The 24754-nt window shown below is 36.3% G+C and overlaps 1 protein-coding gene across 1 annotated transcript; it reads left to right on the top strand.

Annotated features, from left to right (window-relative positions):
* Positions 1-210: 210 nt before the first annotated feature.
* Positions 211-5220, top strand: REV (Homeobox-leucine zipper family protein / lipid-binding START domain-containing protein). The gene is made up of 18 exons (XM_078981224.1): positions 211-610; positions 1004-1271; positions 1501-1660; positions 1750-1835; positions 1933-2023; positions 2116-2211; positions 2304-2417; positions 2492-2575; positions 2676-2906; positions 2997-3103; positions 3186-3348; positions 3428-3616; positions 3704-3784; positions 3863-3997; positions 4077-4408; positions 4494-4599; positions 4715-4864; positions 4944-5220. The coding sequence occupies exons 2-18, from the start codon at positions 1030-1032 to the stop codon at positions 5091-5093; spliced, it is 2517 nt and encodes an 838-aa protein (XP_078837350.1). The 5' UTR covers positions 211-610; positions 1004-1029; the 3' UTR covers positions 5094-5220.
* Positions 5221-24754: the final 19534 nt, after the last annotated feature.

Below are 24754 nucleotides of genomic sequence, written 5' to 3'. Positions count from 1 at the left end.
CGTAGTTAAAAAGGTAAATTTTTTATCACTTAAATATGATTTATAATTTTGAAAACTAAAATTATTAATTAAATATGATTTATTAATGAATAATAACATAATAATAATAATAAATATAATATAGATAATTAGATATCACCATAAACCAAAGCCTGTCTCGAGGCTGCGCGCACCAGAACTGAAGCATATAATCCTGTCATTTTTGATTTCCGAGCAAACCAAAAAACAATTCTATCTCTCTTTCTCCTTTTTGAATCTCTCTCTCTCTCTCTCTCTCTCTCTCTCTCTCTCTCTAAAACACTTCATCTTCTTGGTCTCAACAACTTAAAAAATGTTTAGGGTTTCCCTCTCATTCTATCTTCACTCCTCCATCCCAGCTCTCTAATGCTGCCTCTGTTGGCTCTCTTCTTCTTCACAGCAAGAACCCAAAGAAAGAGAGCCTTAAACCCCCTTTCATTTTTCTCCAATTTTGCAGGATTATCATTTCCTTGCAAGTTTTAAATATATTTATCTTGTTTTTTCTTAATCTTCCTTCATTATTATTGTTATTATTTTAAGTTTATTTATGGAAAAGACAAAGATTTCCCAGGTTGTTTAGAAACCAAGTGAGGTAAGCAACTCTTTCCTTTTCTTTTCTCTTTCTCCCTTTTGATTTTGCAAAGATTTTGAAGGGGATTATGAGGAAAGCAAAGTGAAGTCGGTGATTTTTTTGAGCTTTTGTGGGTGGTTATAAGTTATTAATTCTACCCACAGCTTCATCATAAGAAAAAAAACTGATTATTTTGTCTGTATATTGGTCATACATAACTTTCCCTTTTCTAAAATTTGGCTCTATGAACTGAAAACCCTCCAAAAAGCAACGGGTACTCTTTCTTTATTGTGATCCTTGTCTCTTCAAATCCTCGGTTTTTGTTTTCTTGCATCATCTATCTATCTTCTCTCTCTACCTATACCCATATCTGTAAAGAACCACAAGAAGTTACAATAATTAAGCTTTTTGTAGTTGGGTTTCCTGAAATTTGGTACAAAATGGCGATGGTTGCTCAACATCAACAGCACATGGAGACGACAAGCAGCAGCAGCAGCATGAAACACCAGCTGGATAACGGGAAATACGTAAGGTATACCGCCGAACAAGTTGAAGCTCTTGAAAGGGTTTATTCAGAGTGCCCAAAGCCAAGTTCTCTGAGGAGACAACAATTGATCCGAGAATGCCCTATTTTATCCAACATAGAGCCCAAACAAATCAAAGTTTGGTTTCAAAATCGCAGGTGAAATTGAGAAAAGGGTTTGTTTGTTTGTTTGTTTGTTTTGTTATCAATTGTTTATTTATATTCTTTTATGCAAATTAGGTATCTTCTTTTCATGCTGTTAACCTCACATAGATCTTTCATTCACTCGAATCTATACATGCCCTCGATTCCCGAATCCAAGATTCGTATATATTAATCAGTTTTTTAAATAATATTTCTTAATTTTGTTATTTTCCCACCAATTCAGATGTCGGGAGAAGCAACGAAAAGAAGCATCTCGTCTCCAGACAGTGAATCGGAAACTGTCCGCCATGAACAAGTTGTTGATGGAAGAGAACGATCGCCTGCAAAAACAGGTCTCTCAGCTTGTATATGAAAATGGACATATGCGCCAACAGTTGCACACTGTAAGCTAACTGCTTTTTTTTTTTTTAATAAATCTTTCAACTTGTATACTTAATCATATAATCAACCATGATTTATTGATATTATTCAGGCTTCAGCTGTTACAGACGCAAGCTGTGAATCTGTAGTTACCACCACCCCCCAGCATTCTCTTCGAGATGCTAATAACCCAGCTGGGTAATGATTAATGAATGGCAATCTTGTAATTTTATGACGTGAGTTGTTTTTCAATTCGATCATCTTATTATACATCTTCTGTACATTTCCTCCCCAGACTCCTCTCGATCGCAGAGGAAACTTTGGCAGAGTTCCTTTCGAAGGCTACAGGAACTGCTGTCGATTGGGTCCAGATGCCTGGGATGAAGGTTTGTGAATTATATTTATTTTATTAAATAAAAAATTAATTAATCTCCGTTCTTTTTTTTTTTAATAATTATTTTTGATTATGTTGTTCCAGCCTGGTCCGGATTCGGTTGGGATCTTTGCCATTTCACAGAGTTGCAGTGGAGTGGCAGCTAGAGCCTGCGGTCTTGTAAGCTTAGAGCCCACAAAGGTAAAAACAAAAAAATTGTTCTTTCTTTTTTAAAAAAAAATATAAATTATAATCCAATTTGTTTACTTTAATATTAAATTGGTTTTCATCAGATTGTGGAGATCCTTAAAGACCGAACATCTTGGTATCGAGACTGTCGGAATCTTGAAGTTTTGACAATGTTACCCGCCGGAAACGGTGGAACTATCGAACTTGTATACACGCAGGTAAACCAAACAACTTAATTAATCTTTATTTTTTTCAATAAAAAATAAATAATAAAAACTAATCTTAACTTTAGGTCTATGCACCAACTACATTAGCTCCCGCACGGGATTTCTGGACTCTGAGATACACTACAAGTTTAGACAACGGTAGTCTTGTGGTAAGTATCATTTTTCTTCCATTCCATGATATACAAGAACAAGATTCAATTGTTTGATTTTGATTTTGATTTTGAGAATTTGTGTTGTTTTTACATTTAGGTCTGCGAGAGGTCTCTTTCGGGTTCCGGTGGTGGCCCACATGCTGCCCCATCTGCCCAATTTGTGAGAGCGGAAATGCTGCCTAGTGGGTACTTAATTCGGCCCTGTGATGGTGGAGGTTCAATTATTCACATAGTTGATCACCTTAATCTTGAAGCATGGAGTGTGCCAGAAGTTTTGCGTCCACTTTATGAATCATCCAAAGTTGTAGCACAGAAGTTGACAATTGCAGTCAGTGGAGTTTTCTTATTTCATAACTTCAGTTTTCATAGGCCCAACCCGGCCCGTTTAATTTAATTCATTTTTAATTTATAAATGTAGGCATTGCGGTATATCAGACAAATAGCCCAAGAGTCGAGTGGTGAAGTTGTTTATGGACTCGGTAGGCAGCCTGCGGTTTTGCGTACCTTAAGTCAGAGATTAAGCAGGTATAATTATAATTATAAATATAATCTTGTCCAAAATAATTAAATAAAATTTAAAAAAAAGTTGATGGTTTTAATTCAACAGAGGTTTCAATGATGCGATCAATGGATTCAATGATGACGGGTGGTCATTAATGAACTCTGATGGTGCTGAGGATGTGATTGTCGCGATTAATTCAACCAAGAATTCAAATTCCCTCTCGTTTCTTGGAGGGGTTCTTTGTGCAAAGGCCTCCATGCTGTTTCAAGTGAGTGTTGTGTATCGACTAAAACGCCCCTCGTTTTGATTAGCGTCTTACATTTTCTTTGAATATTTTTTTGTTCTAGAATGTACCTCCGGCTGTTTTGGTAAGGTTTTTACGGGAGCATCGATCGGAATGGGCCGATTTCAATGTGGATGCTTACTCTGCTGCTTCAGTGAAAGCTAGCCCGTATGGGTATCCCGGGATGCGGCCCACGAGGTTTACCGGGTCCCAGATTATAATGCCACTTGGCCAGACAATTGAACATGAAGAGGTAATGAGAGATAAACCCTAAATCTTGATGTTGATGAAACCCAATCTTGAATCTAAACATGTGTGATGACTGATATATATGTAACAGATGCTTGAAGTTATTAGACTCGAAGGTCATGCAGTTGGTCAAGAAGATCCATTTGTGTCAAGAGACATTCATCTCTTACAGGTTTACTTTATTAAATTCGTTAGAATTTAAATTTATTTTTAGTCTTGTATCTAATTTTTTTATTTAAAATTTTGGTAGCTATGTAGTGGAGTCGATGAGAATGCAGTGGGAGCTTGTTCTGAACTTATATTTGCTCCAATTGACGAGATGTTTCCGGATGATGCGCCCCTTATACCATCCGGTTTCCGGATCATTCCGTTAGACCCGAAATCAGTTGAGTTTGACGCTTTGACTGACCTCGGTCTTTTCTCAATTTTGACTTTTGTTGACCGAACCGATTAATTTTGACCAGGGTGATTTAAAGGATGCATTGGCGACAACGCATCGGACCACCCTTGACTTGACTTCGAGTCTCGAGGTGGGCCCATCAACGAACCATGGCCCGGCCGATACATTGACCACAAGATCGGTGTTGACCATCGCGTTCCAGTTTCCTTTTGAGAATAATTTATCTGACAGCGTGGCAACCATGGCTCGCCAGTATGTCAGAAGTGTCATCAACTCTGTACAGAGGGTAGCCATGGCGATATCTCCTACAGGAATGAGTCCATCACTGGGCCCTAAGGTATCTCCTGGTTCACCCGAAGCAGTTACTCTAGCTCAATGGATCTGCCATAGCTATATGTAAGTTTCTTAACATCGTCAACCTTAAGAACAACAAAGAAACGTAAGTGTGTTGTTTTGAGTTTTGATAGCCTGTTTGTGTCAGGTATCATTTGGGGTCGGATTTGGTGAGTTCTGGTTCAGTTGCTGGGGAGTCGTTGTTGAAAGATCTTTGGCAGCATCAAGATGCTATTTTGTGCTGTTCGTTGAAGGTACAATGAGTTAGATATGATGAGCGTTTGTTTATGTTGTGAGAAGTGAGACATGGATGATGATGATGATGATGATGATGATGAGTCTTGTGGTTTGGTTTTGTTTGGTTTGTAGTCGCTTCCGGTTTTTATATTTGGGAACCAGGCGGGTTTAGACATGTTGGAGACGAGTCTTGTGGCTTTGCAAGACATCACATTAGACAAAATGTTTGATGATGCGGGTCGGAAGGCGCTATTTCCAGAATTTGCCAAGATAATGCAACAGGTATGTATGTATGATTTGTGAATTATCGTGGCTTTCGAAGTTTTTTTCTAGAATCTAAAAGTTTAGGGGTTTTTTTTAGGGTTTTGCGTATTTACCTGGTGGGATTTGTATGTCGACAATGGGGCGTCATATTTCATATGAACAAGCTATCGCTTGGAAGGTTCTTGCAGCTGATGAATCGACGGTTCATTGTCTTGCTTTCTCCTTTGTGAATTGGTCGTTCGTGTGAGGCAACCAATCAATCACTTCCTGAGTTTGGTATGTAAAGACGTGTTAATTGGGGCGGGGGAAAGTGATATGATGTTATTTTTGTGTTGAATTGGTGATTTGCTTAATTTAATGCCGTTTCAGTTCCAGATTTTAGTGTGATCTCATCTGGTTTTAGACTTTTAATTTATGATCCAAAATACTATTTAGACAAGCCTACTAACTCAGACATGTAGGGATGGGCAACACGTTAATCTGAGTTGGAGGCCTGATAACGCCACCATAACGGGCAGCACACCGTCCCCTATTATGTTATTTGATGTTAAGTTAAAAAATGTTATTATGGTCACAAGAAGTAATGTGAGTATTAACCAATCAAAAGCCACTCTTTCTCTCTCTCTCAACATGTTATAACGCATATTATTTCCTATACAAATCAAATGGTGTTAAAGATGACATGATAATATGTTTTAACTAATTGCTCATATCCGGTGGTCTCAATACTAAGCAGGTTATAACATTGTGCTCACCTAAATACGTGTAATGCAGGATAATTTTATGTAAAACGGACATGATATGATATGATGTGTTTTTTCAATCAACATAAAAAAGAATCAATTGTAAAACGATTAACACAATAAAGATAACATACAAATCAAAAATAGTTTATTTAATTAATATTTAATCACAAATAACACGGCAAAGTGACAAACATGACAAACAAATATAAAATTGTAATTTTGTATCGAATTTTGAACATGAACATATAGCATGATACACGACGTTTTACATTTGACAAGAATTTGAACTTCAATTCCATCCAAAATTTGTTTCGTGTCATATCATTAATTGTTACCTATAATCTCATCTCTATCCCTCGAAGCAGGGAAGGTCCTAGACAATTTGTGGCTCGGGGCAAAAAAAAAAAAATTAAGGTGCTCATTGTTTTTTGTTTTTTTGTAAAAGAGGGCGGCACTTCCGGAAATTTTATTAATTAAAAAAAATAATACAATTGAAGGCTGGGGCTCCGCACCTAGGGAAAGAAAAGACTTTGGGACAGGCCCGTAAGCCAAACAACCTAACAACTATAAATACAAAACAATAAAATAAACAAAGCAGAACATGCTCTAAACCTTAATACATAAACGTATCAAAGAAAAAATATAGAAATTTACATTTACCAACTTTTTTGGATACAAAGTTATCAATTATAGAATCAAGTTCAATATTATCCAACAAATCTTTTTCAATGCATAACATGGTCAAACCATTTATTTTTTCTTATGATATTGATGATCTCAGATAACTTTTTTTTAATAATTTTAGTTTTGAGAAAAATTTTCTACTGATGCTACATAAACAAATATGATTAATAATATTATATATCCATCATTCGCTAAAGAAATGTTATTGACATAATTATTAGGTCTAAACAATTTAAAACTAAAACAAAACACTCTATCAACTTTTTTTGAGTAAATTAGCCATTTTCGATCACTCGTCTTAACATTACTTAACTTTCTAGTATAAGAAGCATAAGAAACATGTCTAGATAGATTATCTTTAGGATATAAGAAATTTGATTTTCTTATTGGTCATTTTTCAATCAAAATATCTCTTAAATTATCATCAAGATCATCCCAATTACTAGGATCATACATATCTAAAGACGGAATACATAAATTGTTCATTGTTATAATTCATGACATTTTCAGTATTGACATTAACATCTTTATTATTATAATTTTCATCATCAATATCAAAACATTTTCATTTGAAACTTTTTCTTTTGAAAGAGTTTCATTCAAGACATTATCTTGCTCATTAAAAACAGTTTCATGTGTGAGATTATCTTGTTCATTTACTTGTACATCAGAAGAATTTAAAAAAAAAAAAAAAAAAAAAAAACTTGTGCATAGATCCTTTTTGAGTTTCATTATCTTGTTTAATTTTTTGCTTTTTCTTTCGTTTTTCACTTCCAGACATATACTTTCTAGGATGCATATCCAGTAGAGTAATAAGAGGCAATAAGGCAAACAATAAGCAAACAAATAATAAATAATAAAAGAAGAGTTCTTGTTCTGTGTACCTACTATTGATAATGATGCCTTGATGGTAAATTGTTGATGTTGTTAGCCTTTAAACAACCTCTAAGCAATTGCTAAATGGCAACTGAAATAGACCCACAGTTACAATAGAAAATTCTGAAGTTAAAAAAAATCATATTAAAAATATTAGCTTTAAACAACTGAAATTAAGCAAATGAATAATAAATTATCTTTGAAACAAACCGAGAAGGCTACTTACAGAGTTAGAGTTAGTGAGTTACAGGATTCACAATCACACAGTCAGAATGTCATATTCCTGGATTCTCAGATTCTACATAACATAAAATTATGAAGATTAGATTCATAAAAAAAATACAAAATCACAGAAAAATAAGAAATTTGAATGCTAGAAATTAGAACTTACAGAAAAAATAAAGAAGAAGATTCACAACCAGCGAGACCACGATTTCGATGGGATTAATACTACTTCGTGTCTTCGTCTGTGACTACAGATTATCAGTGGTCTGTCACAAAGTCTCAATGGTCTAGTTCTATATCGAGTCAATTGATATTGAGGAAGAAATCGAAGAAATCTGACTATTAAGACCGTTGCTTACCTTAGAATTCGGAGAAAATGTTTGGATTTTCCATAACCGATCATTGAAGACTTAATTTTGCCTTGGAAGTCGGACATTACTTATCTCTCGCTCTCGCATGCCCTAGTCGTTCCTGATTCCTCCCGCTTTCTTTTTGGTTGTCGCTGATAAGAGACAAAGAGTATTTATGTATTGGGCTTCAATAATCAAAGTCCCATAAGATTAAACCTAATGGACTAATGCTATATAATTAATATAAGATATATAAAATGGGGACCCTTTGGCATTTGGAGGCCCGGGGCGGTCGCCCAGCTTGCCCAGGCCCATGTGTGACATTTCCATTTTCACGGTCAGAAAAGACCGATTTTGTTTATGTTTATAAAAATCAGAATACTTCTTTTCATAAAAAATGTTGCGGAATTTGTTCTCAGAAAAATACGATAAATACGTTATCAAAATATTTTCGAAGAAACGTATTTTATTCATTTTAAAACGTTTGGGATACCATCGTCAATACAGAAACATAAGCATAAATAGAACTTACATTTATTTACACTAGTGATCTACATTTCTGTAATCTCTCAGTGTAATGTGACTTCATATCAACACCTGTGATATAAATAAACTGAGTGGGTCAGGTTGGGAAACCTGGTGAGTATATAGGGTTTTCAACCCACAATAATATAATTATTATGTTTAAACAATCAACCCATTTACCCATTAACCATCCCCATTATCTTCTTTAATCTTAAGGATCTACCCTAAGAATCAGCTATTCCTCGTTTATTCATTCCTAAGGATCATCCTAAGGAATCATCACAAAGTCCATCGTTGTCATGGTTTACACAACAGGCACTAAGTCTGCATAGTCACCAGGGTTTAGGCATCAAGTCTGCATGATCACCAAGGTTTAGGCATCAAGTCTGCATGATCACCAGGGTTTAGGCATCAAGTCTGCATGATCACCAGGGTTTAGGCATCAAGTCTGCATGATCACCAGAGTTTAGGCATCAAGTCTGCATGATCACCAGGGTTTAGAGTACACCCGATGAACACATCGTTCACAACACCTACAAGTTGCGAGCCTGCTAGTGTTCCACTGGACTGTCTAGAATAGTCCGTGGTTGTCATCCATACTCTGCTGAATGACGGGGCCATCATTTGGGAAAAAGGCTTCTCACATCGTCCACCTCTCACCCTCACCTCGTGGTCTATAACACCTCTCAACTCATCATTCAACTCATATTCCATCTATTATATCCACCCATGTTTACGCCAACATTATCGTAGATATAAAATACATATACAGTTTAAATCATTTAAAACATGTATAAAATCGTTCATTTAGTATAGACAACAAGTACTCAGATAATATGCACACATAGCACGTAATTTATATAAAATACTTCATATATATGTGTAAGATGAAAGTAACTATGCACTCACTTGAAAAGGTGGTGATTCCGAACTCAGACAACGCTTCACTTCTTGAAAAAAAATAATTTTCTTCGACGAAACCTACTATTATTACCACTAGAGTTTAGTCTATTATTCACCGATACTAATTAATAGTCTAGATATTATTACTATTATATAACTATTAAATAATACTTATATAACCCATAATAATAGCCCAATTACTTATTATATGTTCTTAATAACGTTAATACAATTAAATAAAAACTATATTAAAAATAGTGTAGGCGTAGCTCACTTACAGCGGGTTTTATAGAAAACCAGGCTTTGCTTGGAGCAACATTCCCATGCGGAAAAGCTCTTCTTCTCGGAGCTGTCGAGCACTTAGGGGCTTCCGCCTTGCGCTAGGGAAGTTCCCTAGGCTTTTCGGGGGGGTTTTGGGGCTAGAGAGAGGTTCTAGAGAGAGAGTAAAGAGAAGAAAGAATGAGAAAGGTGTGAAGAAAATGAGGGTGACAGAGGTTATATTTATAGGGTGAAAATGGCTGAACTTGGTGCCACATATCACCATCTAGTGGCAAGACTTGGGGAGAAAGCAATGGTCAAAATTGTGCCACATCACCCATTTTCGCACAACACCCTTCCGACTTCTAAAATCCGTAACTTTCACATACGACCTCCGTTTTTGACGTTCTTTATATCCACGCGTAGGTAAAAATAATATCTACCATTTTTCATTTTGACTCCGTCGGCTAATTCTCGACTGATCTTAAATTTAACAGTACGAGGCATTTAGACTGTTAAATGACCGCGAAGAATTCGTAACTCCTTCATACGGACTCTGTTTTCGTCTATCTTTTTACTGTTAAGTTCCTATTAATGAGATATTTAACTCTCATTTAAGTCACATAAGCCAAAAACTGCTCGAACTAAAATTCGAGTTTCGGGCCGTCCACTGCTAAGCTGAATCTTAGAAAAATCATAACTTCTTCATACGAAGTCAGATTTGGGCGTTCTTTTTATGGATTTTCTCGGTTTAACATATTCTATGACTTTTATTTAAATCACTAAGGCTAAAAAGTCCTCCATCATAAAATCACTATTTACGCTTCCCGGTGCCGTGCCGGTTCCGTCGTGAAACTTTGACGGGTCATAACTTCTTCGTTATAACTCGGATTTCGACGCTCTTTATATGTACGGAAACCTTGTGACATATTCTACAACTTGGTTAAGATTATTTATTCTAAATAATCTTTTGTCGAAAAGTTATTTTCAACCCCTATTACTTCTAAATTGACTAGCTCGAATTTACGGGCGTTACACCATGGGCCGGCCCTGCCTCTAAGTGTAACGACCCAATTTTCATGTCCAAAAATTTCATTTTTAAATATTACTTTAGAAAACATTAATAAATAAAAACATTGTTTGATCACCACATAACGCATCGCAAACCATGTTTTAAAAGTCAAACCATACATCCCATCAAATATCAGAGTACAATCCCAGTGAATCTCGTAAATGCGGAAACCGAAGAGTGTGTGTGTGACATGCTGCTACCGCGCCGGCTCCTTTCCCCTGGCTGAGGAGGTACCTGAAACCAAAACTGAAACCGTAAGCACAAAGCTTAGTGAGCTCCCCCATAATACCCCATACCATACAAGCATTTAACATATAACATGCAATTAGGAGATACGGGCCTCGCCCACACTCGTGAAGATACGGGCCCCGACCACACCTCACTTTCTGAGAGATACGGGCCCCGCCCACACTTCGCTACCTGGGAGATACGGGCCTAGCCCACACTCCATTCTCGGAGAGATACGGGCCCCGCCCACACTCAACCGCCAACTCATATCATACAAGCATCGCACAGACAACAAGTGTAAACAGTTCTATCATGCTGGTATATAACACAATCAACTCAACTAATAGGTACGGGCTCGGCCCACACTATAATACCAACGTCTCATCTATACGGGCCGGCCTTGGTGCCTTAGACCCGTTACTACTGGAAGGAAACTCACCTCGAAATAGCTGCTGGTCTGTGTGGGAATTGATCACCTACTACTGCTGCTGCTGCTCCGGAAACTCCCCGGCTGTAATTCCCACAATATACTTAATCATACACTGCTAACTGTCCTTTGGGTAAAAAGACCATTTTACCCTTGGTCTAGCCCTAAGTCAAATCGAAATCAACTTTTAGTTGACCCGACTCACCGAGTGGATCTCCACTCGCCGAGTCCCTAGCAAACTATTGTCCTGGGTCCCTGATTCTACTCGTCGAGTTGGGCTATGACTCGACGAGTTCATCTTCTAAACTGTCATTCAACTCCTTCATCCTACTCGCCGAGTTGTATGAACAACTCGTCGAGTTCATCTTCATCCGAAGAACACATATGCTAAGACTCGCCGAGTTGTATGAACAACTCGCCGAGTCTGTTCTTGATCTATGAAGATTGCCTTGGACTCGCCGAGTCAGGGCATTGACTCGCCGAGTCCTATCATGAGTGAGTCCAGCTTTCAACTCACCGAGTCACCCCCTGTGACTCACGGCTCAACTCGATACGTCTAAAAGGGACCAATTTGGTGACTCGCGAGCCGACTCGCCGAGTCACATGAACGACTCGCCGAGTCGTTGCCATGCATCCACTAGATACACCGATTTGTTTGATTTCAGTCCATGCCATTCATAGATCTGGGCTTCTAAGACACGAATCATACGTAAAGTTTCCAACTTTACGTGTGGATCTTCACTAATATGGATTTTAGGGTCCAAAATGCCTCAAAAAGGGTAGATCTAGGATGAACAAGCCACATGGGTCCATAAAGCTAACAGATTTGAGCTCTTGGAGCTCAATCTTGCCTAGATCTAAAGGCCAACCCACTTATTACGAAACATTAAGCACAAACAAGCTTGGGGAATGGCTCAAGAGTGTCTTAAATGAAATCTTAAGCATAGAAACAGGGGGAAAACGAGATATACCTCAATGAAACCGCTGAAAAACACAATGATGCTTGGATGGCTCTCCTTCCTCTTGATCTCTTTCCCCTTCTTGCCTCAAAACCTTCAAGAATCCACACAAGAGCCTCAAATTCACAAGAAACAAGCTTAGGACGAGGGTTGGGAGCTCTGGGGGTGAATGGGGGCTGGCAAGAGGCAGATATGAGGTTTAAATAGGGTGCAAACCCCTGAAACTTAGGGTTTCATCCAACAGCGGTGACTCGCCGAGTCCGGGATATGGACTCGCCGAGTCGCCCACTTAAACGTGTCCTGGGTCTCGTCCCTACTCGGCGAGTCGAACCTTGTGACTCGCCGAGTCCAAGGCTAAAATAGGGCAATATTCAAATAAAATTCACATACCGGAAACCAGGTGCTACACTAAGACTTGGGGAGTAGGTTCGACAACAACCGCCTCACCATAGTGACATGGAGAGAGAGAGAGAGAGAGAGAGAGCTTTCAATGCTCACTTTTGATCTACCTTTTTAAAAAAAATTGTCATTTAAACCCGTTTCACCATAATGACAGGTTGAATTTGTAGTGTGCCAAAATCGTCAGTTGTCAAAAAACTGAGGTCGCCTAGTGACAAACATGTCACCATTCATGATCAAATTACACATTTGGTCCCTGTGGTTTCTTCAAATTCATACATTTGGTCCATGTATTGGATTTTTGACATTGGTTGGTCCGGGTGGTTTGCATTTGTTGCACTCGTGTCCTTGAGGCGTTAGATCTATCAACTTTGTTGTTAGTTTTTTAAATATGACTATTTTGCTTTTGTATCTACTAATTAGAACTACTAATCCCTAGTCACTTTAAGTATAATTGTTATCCCTACCAATACCATGACCACCATCATCCACCACAACACCGCACCTATCAACTCTTCAGTCTGGTCATTACTACAAAAACCACTACACTATCACTCTTGCCATCATCATTACAACTACCACAACACTACTGTTGCCACCTCGCCACTCCGGCTATTGCCCTCACCCATACTACCAATTTGAAGTCACGAAACTCTAACTATGATATCGCTTGCCACTTCACACAAGTAATCTACATAATACTAAAGCATAACACATTATATTAATTTGCATCACTTTTTGATTGAAAATAATATTTATTTTAACATTTTAGCTAACCATAATACCATATGTATTGGATTAAGGTGTCTAAATTCCTACTAAATTGGTATAATATTTATGAAGAAGAGTAAAGGTTTTTTTTGGGTTGTCTTCATAACCAAAAATTGTCTAAATTAATTTTAGAGAGAGATAGATGATTTATTAATATATTATATGATTAATATTAATTAGAAATAGTTATGATTAATTTAGAATTAATCATAATTAATTTAAAATTACTTTTAGATTAATTAGAATTAATTAAAAGTTGAGGGATTGTAGTTGTAATTATTTAAAAGTTGAGCAAATGACAGGTTCTAGAACCCTCCTTGTGGTTGATGGTTTCGAGGCTCTCTTGGAGCCTTCTGGAAGCCATAATTAGGATAAACTAGGAACTAGAATTACCTTAATTAAAATAATATTATTTTATGTTCAAATTAGAGTTTCTAGGTGTTTCCTTGTCAGGTATAAATAAAGCCTTTAGAATTGAAATTTTCGGCCAAGCTTACTAAGAGATCAAAATCCTAAAATTTCATATCGCTCCCCTCTCTCCTAAATCTTCTAGGGCTCTTGTGTTGTGAGTGTGAACCATTAGAGACTTGCATACACTTGAGGCTAGTTTTCAAGAGACTATTATTGTTCGAAGGGTTTATTTAAAACAACAAATTAGAGGTATACAACTAACCGTGTGAATTTTGATTTCAACTAGGATTATGTAACATCCCGACTCTCAAGTATGATATTTATGGCTTATGTCACACCCCCAAACCAAGGATGGTGGAAACGTCCGGGGGTGGAGGACTTCATGTATAGTATCACAAACAATGTCTATAATAGTGCTCAAAGTAAATACAACCATCATAAATATAATTGAAAAAGTTACACCAATGTATATGTTTACATATTTCAAATCAATTACATTATGAGGACAAAATGAATTGTTTGACGATTTATCGTCCCATACTCAAAACGCTGTTGATTTCCTGTTTCATTGAATTCCTGAGAATACAAGTAGTTTTGAAAAAGTGTCAACACAAAGGTTGGTGAGTTCATAAGCTTTTGATAGTAAGAGTTTGAAAATCGATCTTTGTAAAAAGATGTATGTTACCAAGAAAAATCCAATATTTTCCTTATAAAAGTTATGTGGTCCTAAATACCAGGACCGAAAATGAACAAGTATTTGTCATACTTAAAGATATAAAAGTGGTTTCAAATTGGCGTAAAACCCTTTCTGATTTGAGAAAACTCCCGTAATGAATGGTGTGCAGTCTTAAATACCAAGACTGAAAATATACAACAATATCTGTAATTATTGATATAAAAAGTGATTTTAAATCGACATAAAACCCTTTTTGATATGAAGGCGTACAAGTATTTTTCCATACTTAAAGTAATTTCAGTGAGCTAAATCGACATAACTCGCTAATTTAAAGTTAGAACCCGTAAATCTTATGATTTGTTAATACCACATGTGAGCTATCATAACCATACTTGACTTAGACGGCCTCGTAATGCGACGTTCTTCAAGCGTCGCCGTTAAATGACACTTGTCACCACAGACCTGCTGGTCTAGCTGTTGCAAGAAGCTCAGGTGTGGGTTTGTCAAACCCAATATAGATCTATACACAACTATCACGTTCTCCCTACAAGAGATTCTGGTTATAATTTACAGGACTTTTTGACTTTGTTACTTTGGAAGTAACCCGAAGTGAATGACTCACAAATTTATTCATTAACAGATTTACGTGAACTAAACTGAAAACCTTTGATAAATAAGTTTGAGAACTAAATGATACATAAACTATACCTATTATAGTTTATCCGAAATGATTGTAATGTATAAGTACTCTTTTATGAAAACACATTAGTGTTATAAATCCATAAATTAGGCTTATTATAACTTAATATATGTGTTCTAAATGAATGAATTATCTTATCATGAATGACTAAGTTTCAGTTTATGATGATAAACTAACAAGGAAACACATTCAATATTTAGAACACATGGTTATACACTTTGCTCAATATAATACAAAATGTCACGAAGGTTATAAGCTGTTAACAAGTTTTTAACCTTTCTGCATCGTTTTAGAAAAGTCATAGAAAAATCATACGAAGTCGAAAACTAAATCCGTAAATTTTGAGAGTTTTTAAAATGTGTCTAGTTTATAAATAATTTTTATCATGATTTTTCAGGACCTCCAACTTGTGTGAAAAAGTCCATAACCACAACTGGTCCGGATTGGTGTTTGAAATGATAGGCAGTTTTGTAAAAATCACCATAAATCGTAGAGAAATCGTGTGGAGATGTGCAAGTAGTCATTTTAAAGATAAGAAATGGAAATACTTGAACCTAAAACATTTTTGAAAACAAAAATGTTTAAGTTTCCCAAAAAAGTCCGTGAATGGAGTCCAACTTTTCTGATGAAAGCTGTTAGAAAAGTTTAGTTATGTTCATAGTGTTTTCACTTGTATTCCCCACCTAAAAACTTAAGAAAACATGAAAATGTAGGGGTATGAACTCACCTTGAGTGATTTTAGTAGATGGATGATGGAGAAAATAAGTGTTCAACTCAAGAACACTTGGGAGATGCTTGAAGATTTGAGGATCTAAAAACAAATATGACGATATTTGTATAAGCAATCTATGATTTGGATGAAGGATAGTAGAATATCTAAGTGTAGGAGGAAGATACTTACCAAATGTGGAGGAAAAATATAAGATCAACCCTTAAATCTCTAATTTTAGAGAGAGGAAGCGAGAGAGAAAATATGTTTGATCTTTGGTGGAAGAATGAGAAAATGCGAGAAGTGTGAGGAGAAAGGAGAGTTTTCTAGCCTTTGACCAATTGTGTGATTGGAAAAAAGTGGGAAAAGTACCATGAAATGACTAGGTATGGGCTGATGGTGAATAGTGACATGGAGTGGGTATACGAGTGGTTGCTTGTGTCATAGAATAAAGAAAAGTCAACACTCCACCTCTTGTACTTCACCCACTCTTCTTGGATAAGGTTTATCCCCAAAAACGTGGTTAATTAGTAAATATGGGGCCTTATATGTTAAAATAAAGTTTTGGGTGAAAATCCTGTGCTAAAACAATTAAAAACGGGCCTAAAACGCAAAACTAGTCGAAACCCGGGTGAAAATGAGCTTCCAACGAGACCTCTCAGTCCTGGCCGGAGGTTCGGTCCCTTCTGGTGCTCGGTCGAAAGATAAATGAGGCGAAGAGGGTAAGAGGATAAATGGGACGAAGGTAGTTTTGGTCCCTTGTGCGAGGTTCGGTCCATCATGCGAGGTTCGGTCCATCAGGCGACGTTCGGTCCATCAGGCGAGGTTCGACCCGAAAGGGAAGGTTCGGGTTCGGGCTGCTGAGCTTCGGTCTGAAGGGAGGTTCGCTTCTGACTAGTTCGCCTCTGACAAGTTCGCTTCTGACTAGTTCGCTTCCTAAGAGGGTTTGGCTCCTTAAGAGGGGTTTCAGGTCCTTAAGCCTATTTTACTCGTTTTTACCCCGTTTTAAGCCGTTTTTGACATGGTTAAGGGTCGGGATGGCCCAAAAGACTATAAAAAGTTTAAGGAACTTTTGAGAGAGATTTCACATTCTTTGAGAGATTTCTCATACAAAGAGAGATTTGGGAGAGATTTCACATTCTTAGAGAGATTTCACATTCTTGGAGAGATTTCTCATACAAAGAGAGATTTGGGAGAGATTTCACATTCTTGGAGAGATTTTTCATACAAAGAGAGATTTGGGAGAGATTTCACATTCTTGGAGAGATCTGGGAGAGATTTCACATTCTTGGAGAGATTTGGGAGAGATTTCAAAATAGAGAGAGATAGAGTGAAAACGATTTAGAGAGGTTTCATGTGTGACAATTGTGAGTGTCCGGCTTCGCAATGCAAGGTCCGTAAACCCCGTTAAGCCATGTTTAAGGATCTTACACAGTTTCGATGAGTATGCAACATTGTTTTATCGGATTGATTTAGAGGAAGGCTTTAGATCCGGGATTTTCATTGTTGTTGCATCCATTTTGAGGTATAAAGTCGATATCTTGATCATCCCTTTGCTAGATATCTTCATTTGAAAGTTTATGGCCACTATTAGTTTATTTTGGGACCATTATTGGATTTGATCATGTTATGAAGCTATGACTTCAGATCTGGACATCTCATGGCCTCCATGGACTTAAAGTCGCCAACTTTATCAAGTCTTGGCCCTCCATGCTCCGAGTCCCTTAATAAGCTTTTTTCAGTGTTTTAGCCTCTTGATGTCATGTATGGATGTAAAGTTAGAAACTTTACGTGATATTTCAGTCCTAAGGGACCAGATCTATGGTTTGTAACACTAGATTCGCTTGGGGATTGGCTGAATGCTTTAAGACTAGGATAACTCAACGAGTTGCCTAGATAACTCGGCAAGTTGAATCGAGTTTTCCCATTTTCTGGATACTGTAAAAACTCGACGAGTTGTTCTAACAACTCGTCGAGTTGGTTCGGGTTTTTCTCATTTTTTTGAGTATCGAAGGAACTCGACGAGTCGATAGATGCACTCGACGAGTTGGGTCAACATGGACTGTTAACCTTAGCTATCGACCTTGACACTTGACTTGGCCATGGTTGACAAAGATTGACTTTCAAGGCATTTTGGGTATTTGGAGGTTTTGATAGAATAGTTTTATGGTGGTTGTAGGTTGTTGAGTCCGGAGTTGAGTCTTGGAGTTGGGATTTGATCTTACCGGTTCAGCACTACTTATGAGGTGAGTTCTCGTCACTATACTAACAGGGTCGAAGGCACCATGGCCGGCCCTTTGGATTGTATCCTGGTTATCGTATGATGCTAGGTGTAGTGATCAGTTACATCTGTATCCTAATATATATGATGATGCTATGATTGATGACCTATTAGGCCTATATGATTATTGTATGTGCTAGTTAGCATTTGATATTTTACCTTTTTAACCCTGGCTCCTAAAATCCTTTACAAATTAAGTTTAATACTTACCAAATATCCCCCCCCCCCCCCCCCCCCCCCCCCCGCGGCTTCTAAAATCTTTACAAAATAAATTACGAATATACTTTAACCCCCCAACTAAGACAACTTATGACATTTGGTTTCCCAAAACCAACACCTTGCTATATAATTATTGATTTTAGGGCTACTATACATTCATTAATTTATTTATTTATTTAATAAACAGGGTGTTATATATATATATATATATATATATATATATATATATATATATACATACATATTTATATATATCAGTGTTGTAGAAATCGGCCTTGACGGTCATAGGCGAAAAATATTTAAAAAAATTCAAAAATTTTATTTTTCAAATATCAAACCAAAATTTTAAATTTTCAAATTTTTAAGTTTTCAAATTTTAAAATATTATATTAAAATTTTCAAAATTAAAAAATTAAAAAATTTTAAATTTTCAAATACTTAATTTTATTAATAATTAATGGTCCCCGATTAATCTCCGCCTAGTCCGATTAATCGTTTATTATTAGTTAACTGCCGAACGATGTTTACAACTTTGGTGTGTGTATAATAATAATAAAAATAAAAATAATAATAATAATAATAATAATAATAATAATAAAATCGTTATTTGTTTTCTTCGGACTATTCGGTTTTTATTTTATAAACCAAATTCAATCCGAAACCAAAATAATAATTAGTTTTTGTTGAAAATCAATAAAAAAAATTTGAATATCCGAACCAAATAGCTATATCTAAATTGTTGAATTGAACAATTCAATTTTATTTAAATAACAAATAGCCTTAACCAGGCATAGGGGGTCATAAATCACGATGCCACCTCAAAATTACTTAGAAGGGCTTTTCACGTTGTGATATGAAGACGTGGTGCCCATACAACCTCTGTATATCTGAATTTTTAACCTTTGGATAACATTGCTGTAACAAAATAGAATCACATTACTATAAATCAATAAAAGTATATTACTATAAACACACTCTTAAACAAGCTTACAAAAATAACCTGAGCTATATGCTTATATGCTTACATTACATGTAAACAACCATGTTTTTGTGTGTTCCACATGAGTGATATCTCCATAACCTTCAAATATACACGAGGGACAAAAATGTCAATGAAGATTCACAATATGTTTGACTCTACATCAGTTTGATTTTTCTTCTCCAACTCCACCATTATCATTTGAAATCATTGCAATATAGTCCCGATATCTTTTCAACTGTTGATTGCTCTTGGAAGGGGATTATCTTCCTTAAATAACAAGAGCAATGATGGTAACGATGAATAACCATGGATAACTAGCTTCTAATTTCAAATACATGAGAACTAATCAAGTTTATGAGGAAAAAAACTGATCAAACTGCAAACGAACACAAATCTACCTATGATAAATAAAAGAGCTGACTTTAAATCTTCAATACCATCAGATGAAAAAAGATTAATACCGAAAACAACATCATAATAAAAAAACATAAAAGCCCAGCAACAAGAGCACACCGAGAACCATTATTTGATGCACAAACAGGTTTCATAAATAAACCCTAGAAATCGATTTCAGAAATTAACCCTATAATCGATTTTAGATAGACAAATAGGTTTCAGAGAGCTATTACCTGATGTTGTTGTCGACGAGTTTGAGGGGGTGGAGGGCGGTGCAAGCGACAGCTCTGGTGGAGGTGGAGGCGGTGACCGGACAGTGGTTAAAGCAATAGCGGAGGGTAGCAGGTCGTCGAAGATTGTTGGGAGGGAGAAAGAAGCCGCCTCGTGAAATAGAACAGGGAAGAGTGAATACGTTTTTGGGCAAAACCAGAAACACGCGTGCTTTATTTTTTTTCAGATACAACCTCAAGTCTGATAAATTAAGAGATTTTTTTTAATTTAAGAGACAAAAAATAAGAGGCTACCAAACACATCATATCTGAAATTTTAAGAGATTGCCTCTTAATTTTTCAATTAAGAGGTAAACAAACGATCCCTCACTTAAAAAATAATAACTTTTTAAGAATAATTATAAATGTAATTTTTTAAAGTGTGTTTGTTTTTATTTTTGTAGTTTTTATAATTGTTCAAGTGATACTCGCATTACTTATTGTAGTATCTTTATTTTGTCACGTGTTAAAAACAAGGTCGGAAATAATAATATTATTATCTAACTCAAGTCGACTGCAGCAACTTTATTTATGGTCTTAAATACAGGTGTACAATCTATTTTTTTATTCTACTCCAAGTCAACTTTGAGCTGCTCTCTTTGATTTACAATCGTAACTTTAATACAAGCCTTTTAATCGTATATACGAGAGACGGATAATCCAAAAAATTGAGTAAAATGTGTTAAATTCAACAGCTTGAAAGTTTGTTTCAAAATCCTCAAGCTATTTAATTATTACAGGGATTTATAAAAACAAATTATTAATTTAGTAATAATTGGCATTGGTGTTGGAGATATGATATGGGAGGAGGTGCTCAAAATGCCCAATTTTCGGTCATGGTTAAGCTAATTGCTAATATTCAAATTTGAGACTAAAGATTTTTGGGGGTGAAATTTGATTAATAATGTGGATTTTCCGGTGAATGATACACATGAGGTAATTGATGACATGATGTTACATCATGGCGTCGTTGAAACTAGATTGAATAAATTGGTGTCGATCAAAGTGAATATTTTTAGTTGGATAGTTATTTTTAATTAGGGACGAGCAGTGGAACCGAATACCCGCTTTCTAGACCGGAACCGTCAGTTCCGGAATTGGAACCGCCTTAAAAGGTTTCGATTCCAGTTTTCATTTTTACGGAACCGCTATTCACCAGAACCGATATATATATATATATATATATATATATATATATATATATATATATATATATATATATATATATATATATATATATATATATATATATATATATATATGTAAATTACTAAAATCGTCCCTGTGGTTTGGTTAAAACTGTATATTTGGTCCCTAACTTTTATTTTGCACTCGGATCGTCCCTGTGGTTTCATTTTGTTGCATTTTTTTGTCCCTGTGGTTTGGTCAAAATTGCATGTTTGGTCCCTAACTTTATGTATGTAAGGGACGAAAAACGCAACAAAATCAAACCACAATGACGAAAAATGCAACAAAATCAAACCACAGGGACGATCCGAGTGCAAAAGAAAAGTTAGGGACTAAACGTGCAATTTTAACCAAACCATAGGGACGATTTCAGTAGTTTACTCTCTCTCTCTCTCTCTCTATATATATATATATATAATTTGTTGGATAAATGTCACTGTAGCCCTATGAAGTTTCACCTTTTGGTTTAAATGGTCCCTTTGCGGGTTTTTTTTTTTTTTTTTTTTTGCATTTAAGGAGTATAAACTCAAGTTTTACCGAATTTTAAAGTCCTTTTTTAGAAATCCAAGGGGTCAACCGGTAAAAGTAATCCTAGTCAGGAGAGAGAAAAGTGACACGTCATTAACAATTTGCCAAGTAGATATTTCCATCGCCATGTCAATAAATGAGCTTTTACCTACTTAACCCTTATTTAAATGACATATTGACTCGTTTGTTTCTTCTTCCCCTTTCTTCTTCTTTAACTGCTTCTCTCCAAATCGGTGCTATGGCGGTGTTTATGAAGGTCGATCTTCATTTTGCTGGGTTTTTTACTAGGTACCCTACAATAAGTTACTCAGATGGAGCGGAGCAACGTTTTGGGATGTTGATTTTGCAGGAATGGACTTGAAGGAATTTCTTTTGTTTATTCAAAGATTCGCAAACGAGGAATGTGTGAATGTGTACTTTTGCATGCCCGATTTACAATTTCCTGATAGATTGAGGATAATAGCCATCGAGAAAGACTACCGGGAGTTTCTTCAAGTAGGGTACGACAGTGGATATGTAATCCAAGTGTACATGGATCATCTTGGTGTCGATGTTCATCAATGGATAGTGGATGACGAAGCAGAAGTATGCAGTCCTGAAGACAAGCAGTCGGGTGTAGGGGGAAATAATGAGGAGTTTCATAGCATGGGAGATTTTCAGAACGACATTGACGACTTGCAAGGTAATGTTCATGATGACCAAGTACATGTTGATTCCACTTCTATGAATAAAACCATAAATGATGTTTTTTTGAGCAAGTTATGCCCCAAGGTGCAGTCAATCCCATCAAGTCCTCCTCATGAGGACGATTACTTTGGTATAGACCACAATGAAAGAAATGTTGATGAAGTAACAGCTTATAATGCCAATGTTAACTGGAAAAAACAAAAACCTGTCCTGGGTATGAGATTTGAAAGTCCAAAACAGTCAAAACATATGTTATGTAATTATGTTGTTGCTAATGGCTATCAGTTGTGCTACAAGAAAAATGATAGTAGGAGACCTTTAGTGAAATGTTGTTCTGGATAGTGTAAGTTTAGACTTTGGGCCTCATGGATGAGTGAAGAACAATCTTTCCAGATTAAGTAACTAATAGATGAGCACAATTGTGTAAGAAATTTCAAATTGGGATCTATTGTTAACTATGCTTGGATTGGTAGCCACTTTTTAACTGAGTTCTTAAATAAGAAAAAAATGAGTGTTAGGATGCTTAAAGAAGGGGTGAAACAAACTTTTGGAATAGATGTGAGTATGGGACAGTGTAGGAGAGCAAAGAAACATGCAATTGAGTTAATTGAAGGCACACTTGTTGAGTATTATTCAAAGCTTTGGTCTTATGGTGAAGAGATAAGAAGATCAAACTCTGGATCAACTGTGAAGATTGGTGTCAATAGTATGCCTGATGGGAAGACTTATTTTAGTAACTTTTACGTATGTTTTGAAGCACTAAAGCAAGGATGGAGAGGTAGTTGCAGAAGAGTAATAAATCTGGATGGGTGTTTCTTGAAAGGCTTATGTACTGGAGAGTTAATATGTGCAGTTGGAAGGGATGCTAATAATCATACATTCCCAATTTCTTGGGCAGTTGTTTGTGTAGAAAACAAAGAGAATTGGAAATGGTTTTTGGAGAATTTAAGGGATGATCTTGGAATGGAAAATGGTTTTGGTATTAATTTGATGTCGGATCAACATAAGGTATGTTTAGTACCATATTGAAACATTTTAATCTAAATGTAGTTGTTTGTTTTAATAATTTCCCTTTATGGTGTAGGGTTTGTTGGAGGTTGTGAAAGACATTTTGCCTAATGCAGAACATAGGCAGTGTGCAAGGCATATTGTAGCCAACTTTCGGAAAAGATTCACTGGAGCACATTATGAGCGGTTGTTTTGGAGAGCATGCAAAGCATCTACTGAGCCTTTGTTTAATGCAGTAATGAAAGAAATCCAACTCCTAAACCCTGCAACCTTTGAATATCTTATGGAGAAAAACCCTAAATCATGGTGCATAGCTTTCTTTCAGGAAGGTAGGATGTGTGATGCAGTAGAAAATGGATTGTCAGAAAGTTTTAACAATGTCATAAGAGATGCAAGGAAAAAACCAATTATCACAATGTTAGAGGAAATTAGATTGTATGTGATGGAAAGGCAGTTTAATTTGAGCAGCGAAGGAGGTTCATGGCCTGATTTTAAACTGTGTCCAGCAATTACAACCTTACTTAATCAATTGAAAAAAACTCAAAGGTAAATGTAATGTAATGTGTTTACTTTGGTTAATATAAACATTCACTAACTTCCAACCAATGTTTGTAGATATAGGCAGGTTCTACCAACTGGCTTAAACTAGTTCGAGACAAGAAACTTGGCTGAGGCTTACGTGGTGGATTTAGACAAGAAGACATGCTCCTGTAGAGTGTGGCAACTAAATGGCTATGGTTGTGTGCATTCAGTTGCAACCATTGCATTTCTTAATAGGGATGTTGGAAGTTATGTGGATACAATGTACTTTGGATTAGTGTACAAGAACACGTACAAATATCCAATGCATGGGATGAATGGAAGCAATATGTGGCCATGTACTGACTACAATCCACCATTACCACCTTTAAGGAGAAAAATGTCAGGCAGACCCAAAGTGAATAGAAGAAAGGACCCAAGTGAAAATACTACAAGGCACACAGTCTCAAAGGTTGGGAATTTTTTTTTATGCAGTGTGTGTAAAGAGGTTGGACATAACAAAGCTACATGTCCTAAAGTTGACAAGCCCAAAAAACTTAAGGTAATCAGGAGAAAGAAAGAAAAAGGAGGTGAAGGAGGCAGTGGAACAAACATAAACATTGGTGATAATGGAGGTGAAGGAGGTAGTGGAACAAAAACAAATGGAGGTGGTAATGGAGGTGAAGGAGGTAATGGAACAAAAACAAATGGAGGTGGTAATGGAGGTGAAGGAGGTGGTAATGGAGGTCAAGGAGGCAATGGAAAACAACCAAAAGCAAAAGAGACTACACGGAAAATGAAATATTCTGAAAGAATTATAAAAAAGAAATTAGCAAAAAGGGTTGAAGGAAAAAATGGAGAAGGCAATACAAGTGGTAAGCCACTAAATATAGATTAAGGATAATGTGTTTA

This window comes from Lactuca saligna, chromosome 2, assembly GCF_052625555.1.
Source record: "Lactuca saligna cultivar CGN05327 chromosome 2, ASM5262555v1, whole genome shotgun sequence".
NCBI classification, from domain to species: domain Eukaryota; kingdom Viridiplantae; phylum Streptophyta; class Magnoliopsida; order Asterales; family Asteraceae; genus Lactuca; species Lactuca saligna.
Note: the sequence above shows the minus strand (reverse complement) of the source record. Positions and strands in the feature narration are given on the sequence as shown.

What these genes read in the sequence shown, in the direction of transcription:
- REV (XM_078981224.1), top strand. Translation starts at nt 1,030, where the DNA reads ATGGCGATGGTTGCTCAACATCAACAGCACATGGAGACGACAAGCAGC. An exon ending in TTCCGTTAGACCCGAAATCA is followed by an intron (nt 3,998 to 4,076) that starts GTTGAGTTTGAC and finishes AATTTTGACCAG; the next exon opens with GGTGATTTAAAGGATGCATT. An exon ending in TTGCCAAGATAATGCAACAG is followed by an intron (nt 4,865 to 4,943) that starts GTATGTATGTAT and finishes GGTTTTTTTTAG; the next exon opens with GGTTTTGCGTATTTACCTGG.